Consider the following 13,360-nt stretch of genomic DNA (forward strand, 5'->3'; position numbering starts at 1 on the left):
GACAACATAAATGCAATCCAATAATTGGCCCTAGCTATATATTAAATAAAAATGTATTTTTTTTTATAGATAGTATCATTCTTAATAAGAATGAGTTCTTGGTTCCCAACCCTATTATTTATTCTCAGAATAGTCAGGATATACTCCGTTTAAAACTCTCCTCAGGCCTGATACTGTGTGAATGAGTTTGCGTGACTCACTTCTATTGCTCAGCATTCCTGTAGCTTTTATGACTTATAGTTGGGGAAGAGGGACATCTTAACTGTGACGTGGCAATTTTTCATCTGAATTAAGATCTCTGTGTCTTGAGAGCAGTCACTTTGGTTGATGGAGCATGTCATAGCTGTAGTCACACACAAACAGCTCTTTATTTTTCTGTGCAGTAGCAGCCATGACTTAAAATTGCTTGCCCTCTCTGGCATATTTAACTGCCTGCTTATATCATTCAAGGACTTGTAATAAATAATACATCTCTTATAATTCTGAATTCAGTTTTATAGAACTGGGAAAGTAGCCTGTATGAAGATCTTTACATTGGGATTGTCAAATAGCCCGTTCCTGGTTGCCAAAGTGTTAATAATGTCATAAGTGGTATATCACACATGTAACACCCCAGAACAGACACACACAGTGGTATTGAATAAAACAACTGTAGCAGTAGAATCAGATGGTGCTGTACTCATCCTCATTTCATGACTTCGAAACCTAGATGACTTTCTTTCTTTCTTCCTTGGAACACTAAAGGAGAAGTTTAACAGAATGTCCAAGCTCCTCTCTTCCATACTATGAAAGATGATGGGGACCAGGATTTGTCGAGCTCCAAAAAGGACAAAAGTATCATAAAAGTAGTCCATATGACTTTTGTGCTACACCCACTGAGCATTTTATTTGGAACACCTGTACACCTACATATTTATGCAACTATCAAAAAATTTATTAAAAAATGTGATCTCAGTGATTTCAACCGTGGCATGATTGTTGGTGCCAGATGGGCTGGTTTGAATATTCTGTAACTGCTGATCTCCTGTTATTTTCATGCACAACAGTCTCTAGAGTTTACTCAGAATGGTGCCAAAAACAAAGAACATCCAGTTAGCGGCAGATCTGCGGAGGTAAACACGATAGATGTCAACAGAGAATGGCCAGACTGGTTTGAGCTGACAGAAATGCTACAATAACTCAGATAACCACTCTGTACAATTGTAGTGAGCAGAATGGCATCTCAGAATGTACAACACATCAAACCTTGAGGCAGATGAGCTACAACAGCAGAAGACCACATCGAGTTCCACTTCTGATAGACAAGAACAGAAAGCTGAGGCTGCAGTGGGCCAAGGGTCACCAAAACTGGACAGTTTAAAGGGGTCATATAATGGTACATGCACTTTTTCAAGTTGATTGTACTGAAATGTGTGTTGGCTGTGCCTGTACACAACCATCCTATTATGATAAAAATCCATCCAGTGTTTTTGTTTTAATCTCCTTATATATTTTCTTCTGCCTCAAATCGAGCCGTTCGACCGTGTGACGTCACACGGTCGGACGCCCCTCCCAGGATTGTTGATTGACAGCAGTGTTTCAACACAGACCCGCCCTCGCTCGTGAGCGAGCTGTCAATCATAGTCCGTCATCATTGTTGATACACTGGAGCAGAATGGCGCCTAAGCGATTGTGGTGTTTTGTTCTTCGGTGTAATAACGAACACAGCAGTCATTTTGATGTTCCTAAATCTGAACCGCTGAAGATGCAGTGGCTGAGTTTTGTTTACAATGGGAATATTCCCCACGAGCAACGTCAATGCGTTCATGTTTGCGCGAATCATTTTTCACCAGACTGCTTTATAAACGAGGGTCAGTATAAAGCTGGTTTTGCTAAGAAGGGGCGGGGTGACCAAAGCTCATTATCATTTAAACTCATATGCACTGAAACGGCGTGCTGAAAACAAAGCTGTTTTTGAGCAGGTAAAATTTGTGTTTTCTTAAAATACTAATGAGAATTTTTAATAAAAGTATATTACAAAGTTTTCATTTAGACCCTAAAGATTCATATTAACTTGTACAAAAATGGCATTATATGACCCCTTTAAGACTGTTAAAATGTAGCTTAGTCTGATGAAACTCAATTTCTGCTGGGGCACACAGATGGTAAGGTCAGAGATTTGGAGCCAACCTGCCTTGTGTCAATGGCACACTTTATGGCCTGTTAATACCAATCAATCATCGCTTGAATGCCAAAGCCTATATGTGTTTTGTTGCTTACCATGTGCATCCCTTAATGGCCACAATTTATCCATCTTCTAATGGCTACTTCCAGCATGATAATGCACCATGTTACAAAGCAAAAGTAAACTGGATTCATGAACATGACAACGAGTTCACGGTTCTTCAGTGGCCTTCCCAGTCAACAGATCTGAATCCCATAGAACATTTTTGGGATGTGGCAGAACGGGAGATTTGTAACATGAATGTGCAGCTGACAAATTTGCAGACACTGAGATTCGGTTCCATGTTGACATGATTGCATCACGCATTGGAATGTTTCCGACATCTTGTAGAATCCATGCCTAGAAGAATTGAGGCTGTTTTGAGAACAAAGGAAGGCCCTACCCATTGTCAGTATAATGTTCCTGCACAGTGAGTGTATATTCTAAGTCATCTGAAGCCATAGAATATCTTCCTGTGAAGAACACACTAACATTTAAGTAATTAACTCTGAACTGACAGAAAATATGAACATAGTTTCATGCAGGTACTATATAATAGTATTAGGGACAAATAATGTTGGACTGAGCAATCTTTTGTGCCTTATTTTCAGTACTACTATGGTGAATGAGTTCACTATAAATTATTCAGTCTCAATGCATAAAATAGTGCACTGCTACACAGTGAGGCTTTTGTTCAATTGAGAGAGGAGTTAAAGCATACTCTGGGAACAAACTGCAAATTAATGATTTGTTATGTGAAACTTTGTGCTGCATTGTCAGCCTAATTGATTATATGTTTGATTATATCGCAAAAGACACCACATTCATGCATCAGTGCATGCAAATTGATTTGCTCACTTGTTCATAGGATTTGGCTTAATTATGAGGGACTATTTTTATGCTGTCTATTTTAGTTTGTCTTTTTGAAGTTGATATAGTGGAAAAGGAGATTTTACGTGTTCATTTATGAGATCAGAGAAGTGTTCTCCTTCCCAGTCACATGTTTAGAAGGAACCATATGCCCTTCTACTATATTAGCAATCTGCCTGAAGTGATGTCACCCTTTACCCATCAACCTTATTTTCTTATTCACTAATGCTGATTGCTTGGTCCCCACTGACTGATAGTCATTCTCATAATGTTCTTATGGGCTTTAGGTGCATGTTGTCTTTCTTATAGGTTTATTTTATTTCTAAGGTTTTATTTAGGTGTATGTTTTTGCTGCATTTTCATTGTTGTGTATTTACATCTCCTTGCATTCGAGAGAAATGGAGGGAAGTGTTTCAGTGAAGACAAGGTTTGAAGGAAGAATAGGGGCGGTTGCCATGGATATGGCTGGAGTCGTTTTTTTTTGTGCGGAAGGCTGACAGATGAGTCATCAGAGCCAACACACACACACAAGTGTGAACCGCTATTTATTTTCTGTCATCCATGCCCCCTGAATGAAGAAGGGTATGCATAATTCAGACTGTATTGCTAAAATGGCTTTTACTCTCTGGCTTTTCTCATCCTGCCCATTTAATTACTCTACTTCTCTTCTTATTTCCCCACCGTCTCCCTCTCTTTGCAATCCACGCTGTTGTATTTTTGCATTCACTGTCTCTCCACCAGTGTCTCTGTTTCAGCTCTGTCTGCATCTGTTGTAGGTTACCGATAGAAAGAATTCAGTGTACGTGTGTGTATGTACAGTATGTGCCTGGATGAGATTGTGTATTCTCTCTGAAGTCTGCGTCTCAGGGAGTACAAACATGGCCTGTAGCTGCCATTCCAACATGCTCAACTAAGCTCTAAGGCGCCTGTTTAAAATGTAATTTGTTTTTTTTTTGCATTTCACCATGTGTCCGTTTAAATCCACGTTTTCCATGTTTACCAATGTAATACATGTTTTATGTATTAATAACAAATTAACATACTAACAAATTTGACATTTAGTTGATGCTTTTTTCACCATCAAGGGATTTACGGGGTGCTTCAAAAGCGTAGTCTTTTAAAATGTAGAAACCTGAATTGTTACACTGACGCATTCAAGCAATATCACACGAGCAGAGTGCCGTTTTACTGAGTATCAATCCAGCATCTATTAAAAATTCTGTGGAAATATTCGCCATGCTGATACTCAGTAATGTTAAGTATTTAATATTGCTTGTATACAGTACAGTCGGCACTTATTTACCATTAACTGGATCAACTGTTGTGTCACATTGCACAGACAGACAGCCTGTCTGGAATGCCACAAACACAGACAAGTGGAGTGATGCAAACAGTGAAGCATCCCAGTGCTGTTATATTATATATTACTCTTGGAACACTGTTGGTCCAGTCAGATTAGAGGACCGGAACTGTTGTATAATATGAAATCAAAAGCAGGATTCTGATTGGTTAAATGGTCTAAACATATCAGCCAGTAACCACAAATAATATACACTGTTAATTTTCTTCATTTTTTTAGTAATTGCATTGGTGGGACTTTATCCGTGTTAAATGTGACATTGAAAATCATGATTAATAAAGGTTTCTCCTTCTATAGGTTATTGTCTGTGAATAGCAGTGTTGAAGATGCACAGTCACTTCTCTCCACTATTCAAGTCAGTGAGGTAAGGACAAAAGCCCTGTGGCAGTATTATGCAAAATATGCAGCCACACATTAACTTTTAACTAGTCATGCGTTTACAGCATTAGTAATGTATGCAATGCCCCATAGTCAATGCATTTCCAAAGGGAAATTGTATTTTATTCAGGCCTGAAGAACTACTTTATTGTCAAATAACTGACCGCCAAGAGGTCCAAAATCAACAAAGCATTCCCAATAAGTAGCAGTGAAGCAATGATTCTACAGAAGGACGTGTGTGTTGAGGTGTACTCTGTGTACTTAAAAGACATGCTTTCTGATTACAGATTGCTGCTCTGGAGCCACGTTTCACTGCCAGGGACCTGTTTGATTGCTTCTCACAACAGCAGTACCGGTTAGTTCAGTCATGTGAGATTGAGTGAACGGTTATATTCTTCTGTGGAACACAAAAGGAGATTGTGTTCATACAGAATGTTATGTCTTAGTCGCCATTCACTTTCATTGTATGGTAAGAAGTTGGACAGTGAATGGTGACTGAGGCCATCAGTCCCTAACATTATGACATTAACACCATTTTTGTGTGTTCCACGGAAGAAAGAAAGTTGTATGAGTTTGGTACTAGATTAAATGATGACAAAATTCCTTCTTGGGGGAATAACAAGCAGATAGGCTCTATAGCTGAAGCTCAGTTCACTATTCTCTGGTCAGTGCTTGTTATAGCAAGGTATCCATTGTCTCAGAGGAAAATGTACTTTCCACTCTCTGAGCGTTATTGCATCACCAGATTGCCCAAACCTCAGATGACAGTTGTCTGAATCCTGGATGTCATGCCTGCCATTTCAAACATGCAACGTTTTTATGGCAAAATATAAAGCCACAATGCTTGAAAGTGTTGTTTTATTGTAGTTCGATTCAAGCCATAATTTATTTTGTGCTGAGTTGAGGATGGTAAATATTTTTCCTGTACTTTCCCATTATGGTTTAGGTCTTTATTTTGAATAGATGAAATGTTCTGACATTGCGATGCATGCTGTGAACGAACTCTCACTAATGTGACACTTGTGCAATAACAGTTTGTTTAAAACTGTTCACTTTATATCACACTTTAGTACTAAGGAAGGATTTAATGATACAAAGAGTGTCTTTACTAATACATCACCTTTTTCCCCCAGAGTCGTTAACCTGTAAAAACAATTCTGGTAATGATATTTTGCAAAATATTCCCTATAGTGCACAGAGGTGTTTGTGGAAGTTTCCTTGCATGGAAAGTCAGACATTTGAATGATCTATCTTGCCTTAAAGATGATCACACTATCAATGTGCTGATTTTGATGTTCCATTAGGCAAATAAGGAGTGTGGAATATATGCTACAAATTAATTACCCTTAGTTAAATAAAGTCTCTAATATGTTTGCACTTGTAAATATTTGGATTTGCTGTAGGATGTGGTTCTCTTTCATGTTGCTGAAAGAGAGACTGTGACTAAGCAGGAGGAAATGGCCACGTCATTCCCTTAGATCTTTTTGTCAGACAGAATGACAGGATGGCACTGTTTCTGCACTAATAATTCACAAATTCCAGACTTGGGACTTGAATTTGAATAAGTTTACTTGAAATGTAATATATGTTTTTAAACTTGAATTACATCAAACTTGAAATTCATCTGTATTGAATGGCACAATTGAATGGCACAACTCGATCCCACATTGCCACTACTTGGCCACTGTTCTTACTCTAACAAATATGACTGTGAGCTGCGTTATGAGTGTTCAAGAAGGAATTTGATTACATACAGGCTCAATTACTCTTTCTGAGCATCCAGATGTCTTCAGCAAATTTATCAGAATCTGAATATAAAACCTGAATTGTACTTTTAATAAAAAAATAAAAATAATTCAAATAACTGTATTAAAAATTTGAATCTGAATTTTAAGATCTGAGTTCATGCCACATATGAATTTTAAAGTAAAAAAAAATTCTATCTCAATTTCAAGTAAACATATTAAAAGTGTGCTCAGTAATTAAAAAAATAAATAAAAGCTGTACTCCTTATGAAATGAATTGAAATTTTGAAGCATGTGATAAATCATTACACTCACAAGAGATAAAGACTCCAGTCCCACCAGTAACCTAATAAAATTATGTTTTTTTGTTTGTTTTGTGGATTTTCTCCCAATTTGGAATGCTCAATTCCCAATGTGCTTTTTAAGGCCTCGTGGTCACGTAGTGACTCTCCTCAATCCGGTTGGCGGAGGACAAATCCCAGCTGCCTCCGCATCTAAGACCATCAACCCGCGCATCTTATCACATGACTTGTTTAGCGCATTGCCACGGAGACATGGCATGTGTGGATGCTTCATGCCATCCACCGCGGCATCTACACTCAACTAACCACATGCCCTACCGAGAACGAACCACATTATATCGATCACGAGGAGGTTACCCCATTTGACTCTACCTTCCCTAGCAACCGGGCCAATTTGGTTGCTTAGTAGAGCAACCCTGCTTGAGTCACTCAGCACGCCCTGGGATTCGAACAAGCGAACTCCAGGGGTGGTAGCCAGCGTCTTTACCACTGAGCTACCCAGGCCCCAAAAATATGTTTTATTCTACATGGAGAGGGTCCCCTCATGGCGGCTGCCATGTTAGGATCACATGGCCAGCCAAGTACTACTCCATTTCAGTAGCCACCCTGTTATTGGACACTTTCTCTCACAGATTAAATTAATAATAGCTGACTATGAATTGTGAAGTTTTACATTGGCATCTGTAACTGAAAAATATTTCATTTGAATGATGCTGTATCCAGGCCACTAGGTATCAGTGTAAGTCTAAGACGACATTAACAAAAACTTACCTTTAAAATAAAGTCCTAATTGCACAAATATGTTTCCATATATTTCCTATTAATTCCCAGAATGCACCATAAATGTTAGTTGCTGGGTTTCTATCCAACAATTTTTATATGAATGTTAAATTCGCTTAAGAAAACCTGAATGGAAACTCTTGATATGTGCATAAACTCTCAAAATTCACATAAAAGTTTATGTGCTATGCAGAAGTGGATTTTCTAGAGATTTGCATAAGTCAAAATTCACATTAAGGTGATGGAAACGGTTTATTCGCAAAACGAGCACGTGTTTTGGCCATTTGTGCATGTATTTCCGCTCCTTTTCACAACAAAGCAAATTTTCGAATGCAGCCCTTGACATTCTTAAGTGTTTAACCCACAGCTGGTCATTAAAGTGGGTCCTCACAATCCACCAGAACAGTTCTGAGCACGCTTTCTCAGGTTTACGGAAGCTGACGGCGTATAGGCATAACAGCCATTTCAGCCCTCATTATATGAGATATTACCCTCATTGTGCAGTGTCTCCTGGCAGCAGTTAATAAAATGATGTACAATTGCTTCAATACCCCAAATTAAACTCTCCTCGAAGCAAGGATGTCATTTGGCTGCTCTATCATGACAATGTGGGATCCATTAAGATGAAAACGTGCTATGATTCACATTTTCTTTAGTTATATTTTAAGAAATTGACTTTAAAAATGTGAAACATTAAAATGGAAACTCGGCCATGGAGCATTGGCTGCTAACTATATTCACTTAACAGAAATTTCGTCATGTCTTCTAATGCCTCTCAAATCAGAGGATGAGCGCTAGTGTAGTTATATAAACACAAAAAGCCTTTTTTTCTTGGTATTTTGTTATTGTAAGAAGAAAATTAAAAGACATCCCCCTTTTTATTTTTATTTATTTACATATGTTCTGTTATTTTGAACAGAGTACTAATGTTTCTATTGTAAGCATTGTTTTTGCTTAAGTGAAGAAATAAATACAGGACAAAGTGCATATTTCAGAATGACACTTGGTACATTTTGTCTATGCATGTTGCCGTTTATACATGTTGTTGATAAATATCAGCTATGTATTAATGAGATCACGTAAACGTGTCACAGGTAATGAAGTCATCAGTGTCATTTAGTGGATGATAGCCCTTGCTAGTGCCTAAATTCTTATTTGTGATATACTGATTCACATCATAGGGAACAAGTGAGTGGAATATGCACAACTTCAGACAGCAGGCAGGGAGTTGGTTTACTTTGAGATTCATTCCAGCATTTTTTCAACCTGTTTGTTGTGCTGTGAGCAGGGCTTGTGTTCCACTTAATACCTGTCGAGACCTCCCATTGATTTTAAAATTTTTGGGTTTTGCTTGGAAAAATATTTTAGCGAGAAAACAAAATACAGTGACACCAAAAAGCCAAATCTCACTTCCAGTTTGATAATGCTTGTCTAATTTGTCTAATTTGGCAGTTAGTCCTGTGAGATCGGCTCTTGCTAAATTTGCCTTTGTGTTTGTCAAGGCTCAGTCAGATCATGTCTTCAGGGCCAAAGAAGAGGCTCATTGATTAAAATTATCAGCCATGTGTAGATAGCTACACACTAACACATGAAAATTTCAAGAGAAGTTGACACTTGATTGTTAGCGGCTCACTTACCTCAGCCGGGTCATTACGCCACGACACATAGCATTCATCACCTTACACACACAGAACTCTGTGACCTCATTTCACGTACTAATCCACATTTCAAAGACTGCTTTAATGGGTTTGTTCAGGTACCGTATATTAGCACACAAAAACAAAATTACCTGGTCACATACCCAAACTAGAGTGTCAGGATGGATAACATGTACAAATTCATATTACATATGTTTCTGTATATGTATTGTACATATTATCTCTCTTTATCAGTTGCCTGATTGTAACATGTTACATAATGCACTGGTCTCAATAAGCAATGAGGCTTTGCCTCACTGAACCTTTCATAACTTTTGAATGGCATGGGTCATGTGACATTTGACATACTGTAAGCTGTGCATCATTTGGGCATGTCATGTCATGTGATATTGATTTCCTTAAAATGAACCCTGGGAGTAGTCTGTAATGGAAAGGTACAGTAAAGAGCAAATCCACTCAACAGTTACACCGCTCTGCGTGGTATTTTTTTGCACAAAACTGCATCTTATTCACTTACCACCTTCAATCCAGTTTAAGCCGGTTTCACACTGTAACATTTTTCATTGTGAGTTAAGGCTACTCTGTACCTGCTCAAAATTCTGTGTAAATACGAAATGCTGCATAAAAGCCAGACTAAATTATGCTTGTTCTGACCCACCCCAGCTATTAGTATCAAAGTCAGTTCTGCTTTGGTTCTGTGTAAATGAAATGCAGCATCAGAGCAGCCTTAAACATTGTTTAAAAGTATAATTCATTTCATATTGCTATATCCATAATTGTATATGTAAAACATGAATCTCATAACATTATTTAATTGCAATTGCTGTGTAAATGCAGTTATGCTACTTCTTAGCACCATTAAACCGTCTGTGTAAATACTAAATGCCACTTCAGATGCAGCTTCTGTGCCACATTTGCAGTGTACAGATGGCTTTAATGAATTCCCCCTATATGTTTTGTGATACCTGAATTAATTGATTTTGTTCATGAGTGTATTTGTAAAACATGATTCAGCATCTTGTCCTTAGCTGTCGAATCTCACAGCAGGGATTCGTTTCGAAGCAACCAGACACTGCACCGATGCAGTCAACTCTCAAAGGCTGAGACGCTGCCAGAGCTTTTGTCTGAAGATATGATTGGGCTTGTTTTTAAGCAAGTGCCGTCTCCGTGGTGTTATGTTTTGTTTTGTTGATTTGTTACAGATTGGCTTCATCAAGCGTTTATTGTGCTGTTTGACAGCTTGCTTGCTGGTGATGGGGAGCTACCGATTGTTGTATGGTTGCAATAGCAGCACTGTTGTCACGTGGATAACTGCAAGTCAGAAGGAATAGAATGCTTCATGCGTTCACATGGATTGCCACTGAGCAATAAACACTCTTAGTGCATATTAATTTAGCCTCACATTTTAGAGTTTTGGAGAGGACTTTATGTCCGTTGTTTTAATGGAATAGCTCAACCAAAAATGAAAATTCTGTTATTATTTACTTGTGTCATTACATACCCGTATGCTGTTATTTTTCACACAAAAAAAGAGAATAAAAGTGAAATAAAATATCATAGAAGTAGTCCAGCTCCCAACCCTGGTCCTGGAGTACACCTAACACTGCACATTTTGTGTTTGACATACCCAATTCTGCTTATAGAGCCTCTACTAATAAGCAGATGAGTTGAATTAGTTGTGTTAGATGAGGGAGACATCCAAAACATGCAGTGTTGGGGGTAATCCAGGACAAGTGTTGGGAACCACTGGATATTACTTGTTTACTATATTGATAGTCATATAAATTCAAACGATAGCTTTGTGTGACAAACAGGCAGAAAATTCAGTCGTTATTCACTAAAACCTTTCCCTCCACCACAGCTCTAAAATGAAATATTTCTGTGCATTTGGTCAATTCCAGCATTACGGATGTGATATTTGCAGTGATAACGTTAAATTAAACTTCACATGTAAAGTACTCAATGAGCATGTTTATATTCATGTTCATACACCCATTATGCTTAATAAGCAGACAACGCATGCGGTCATGTTAACGCAATAAATAGTTTTCTTTTATTGCCGTAAAGGCCATAAACGGCTTCTGAAAACTGTTGACAGGGGAACATTTTTGCCCATTACGCCAATTTCACACACCATGTAAACACCTTACCCGTTGTTCTTACCAGCTCATCCAATGTGCGCACATGTTGAGTGCATGCCTTTTCATTGCTTGACCTCAAAAGTAGAGAATAACGCGATAATTTTAAATGTCATGTAAACGCGGATTTCTTGCCTTGTCAGATTTTTTAAATAAGCTGATTTTAGAGAGCAATCAGCATATTGATGTGCATGTAAACTGGCTCATTGCCAGTATATTGAACAATTTGTATGTTTAATTATCCAGTCCAGAGTCCAGACATCAGAATGTTTTTTAGATCAGGAAAGGACGTGACAAAAATTTTGTTTTTGGGTGACCACACACTTTGTAAAAACTTTAAATTGAAATGGACTGTACAGATATATTAAAAGCCACAGAACTTATTTGAATAATTTTTGTTTAAATTATATAAAGTTAAAATTTAGTTCACTGTAATGGAGTAAAGGTTGGGTAAAGAGGAGTCAGGAAACGGCTGAACAGTCAACATAAAATATTAATGATAAAGCAACATAAAACATAAACGAACAGACAAACATGCAACGTGGCCAAATGCGTCTCTCTCGAACAGGCTTCTCCAGCTGCCCCTTATCTCGCTCTCACGCTGATCAGCTGATTCAGTGCCAGCCATGGTCCATCATGGCCCGGCCACACCCTCCTCCTCGTCACACTCCTCCCCTGCCCGATTCAGGATGGGGCACTATCGGTCCCAGGTTCACCTCCTGCGAACCTGGGTGAGACACGAGGGGAGGCATGGGAAGAGAGAAATGGCGAGCGGAGACACACAGAGAGAGAGAGAGAGACCGAGGAGAAAGAGAGAAGAACTTGCTTGCCGGCTCCTGGATCCACTGCCACCCGGTCCTCAAGTGCTCCTCTGGCGGACGGAACTGCTTCTTCCCTTCTCGGCAGACGGTCGCAGTTCCTCCGGCTCTCTGCAGACTGCAGGGTCCCCAGGCAGACGGCTGCTCCCTGGCGGATGGCAGCGACGTGGACTCCGTGACAGTGCATCCCTCCTCCCTCCCGGGTTTCGGCACCACCGCTGATCAGCTGGTTCAGGGCCGGCTGTGATCAATCACGGGCCGGCCACACCCTCCTCCTCGTCACATTCACCCAAAAATGATAATTCTTTCATTATTTACTTGCCCTTATGCCATTGCAGATGACTTTCTTTCTACTGCTGAACTCAAAGATTTTTAGAAGAATATCTCAGCTCTGCAGGTTCATACAATGCAAGTAAATAGTGACCAGAATGCCAAAAGCTCCAAAAAACACATAAAGACAGCATTAATGTAATCCATATGAGTCCAGTGGTTTAATCCATGTCTTCTGAAGCGATCCAGCTGGTTTTGGGTGAGAACAGGCCAAAATATAACTCCTTTTTCAGTGCACATCTTGACATCTGCAGTTTCCTTGGCAATCATGATTTCAAGCTGTATTGCGTTTCCCATACCACCATCTAGCGCTCTGCGCATGCGTAAAGCTCCAGGAAGTTTAATTGAGCTTGAAATCATGATCTTACCTAGAGATTGCAATGACAAGATTTAAAGAGAAAAGGAGTTACATTTTGGTCTGTTCTCACTCAAAACCAACTGAATCACTTCAGATTATATTGATTAAACCACTGGAGTCTGATGGATCACTTTTATTCTGACTTTATCTCCTTTTTGGAGTTTTAAGTTCTGGTCACCATTCACTTGTTTTGTGTAGACCTACAGAGCTTAGATATTCTTCTAAAAATCTTTGCGTTCAGCAGAAGAAAGAAAGTCGAACACATCTGGGATGGCATGAGATTGAGTAAATGGTGAGAGAATTTTCATTTTTTGAAGTACTATACCTTTAACCTCTAAAACTTTACGGATGTGACAGCTCTAAAAAATAGTGATATCAAAAATATATTGTTTGTATAATTTCAAAGAGAAGCGCTGTTAT

General features: G+C 38.8%; 1 protein-coding gene across 2 annotated transcripts in view; it reads left to right on the forward strand.

Moving 5' to 3' along the window:
• LOC127622408 (transcriptional protein SWT1-like) overlaps nucleotides 1-13,360 on the forward strand; it is a 37,285-nt gene that overhangs the window by 19,663 nt on the left and 4,262 nt on the right. For both annotated transcript variants that reach the window (XM_052096512.1, XM_052096513.1), the window contains exons 16-17: nucleotides 4,731-4,797; nucleotides 5,099-5,166. In XM_052096512.1, the coding sequence (XP_051952472.1) occupies nucleotides 4,731-4,797; nucleotides 5,099-5,166 (135 nt within the window). The remainder of the gene's footprint in view (nucleotides 1-4,730; nucleotides 4,798-5,098; nucleotides 5,167-13,360) is intronic.

Source organism: Xyrauchen texanus, chromosome 28 (genome assembly GCF_025860055.1).
Source record: "Xyrauchen texanus isolate HMW12.3.18 chromosome 28, RBS_HiC_50CHRs, whole genome shotgun sequence".
NCBI lineage: Eukaryota > Metazoa > Chordata > Actinopteri > Cypriniformes > Catostomidae > Xyrauchen > Xyrauchen texanus.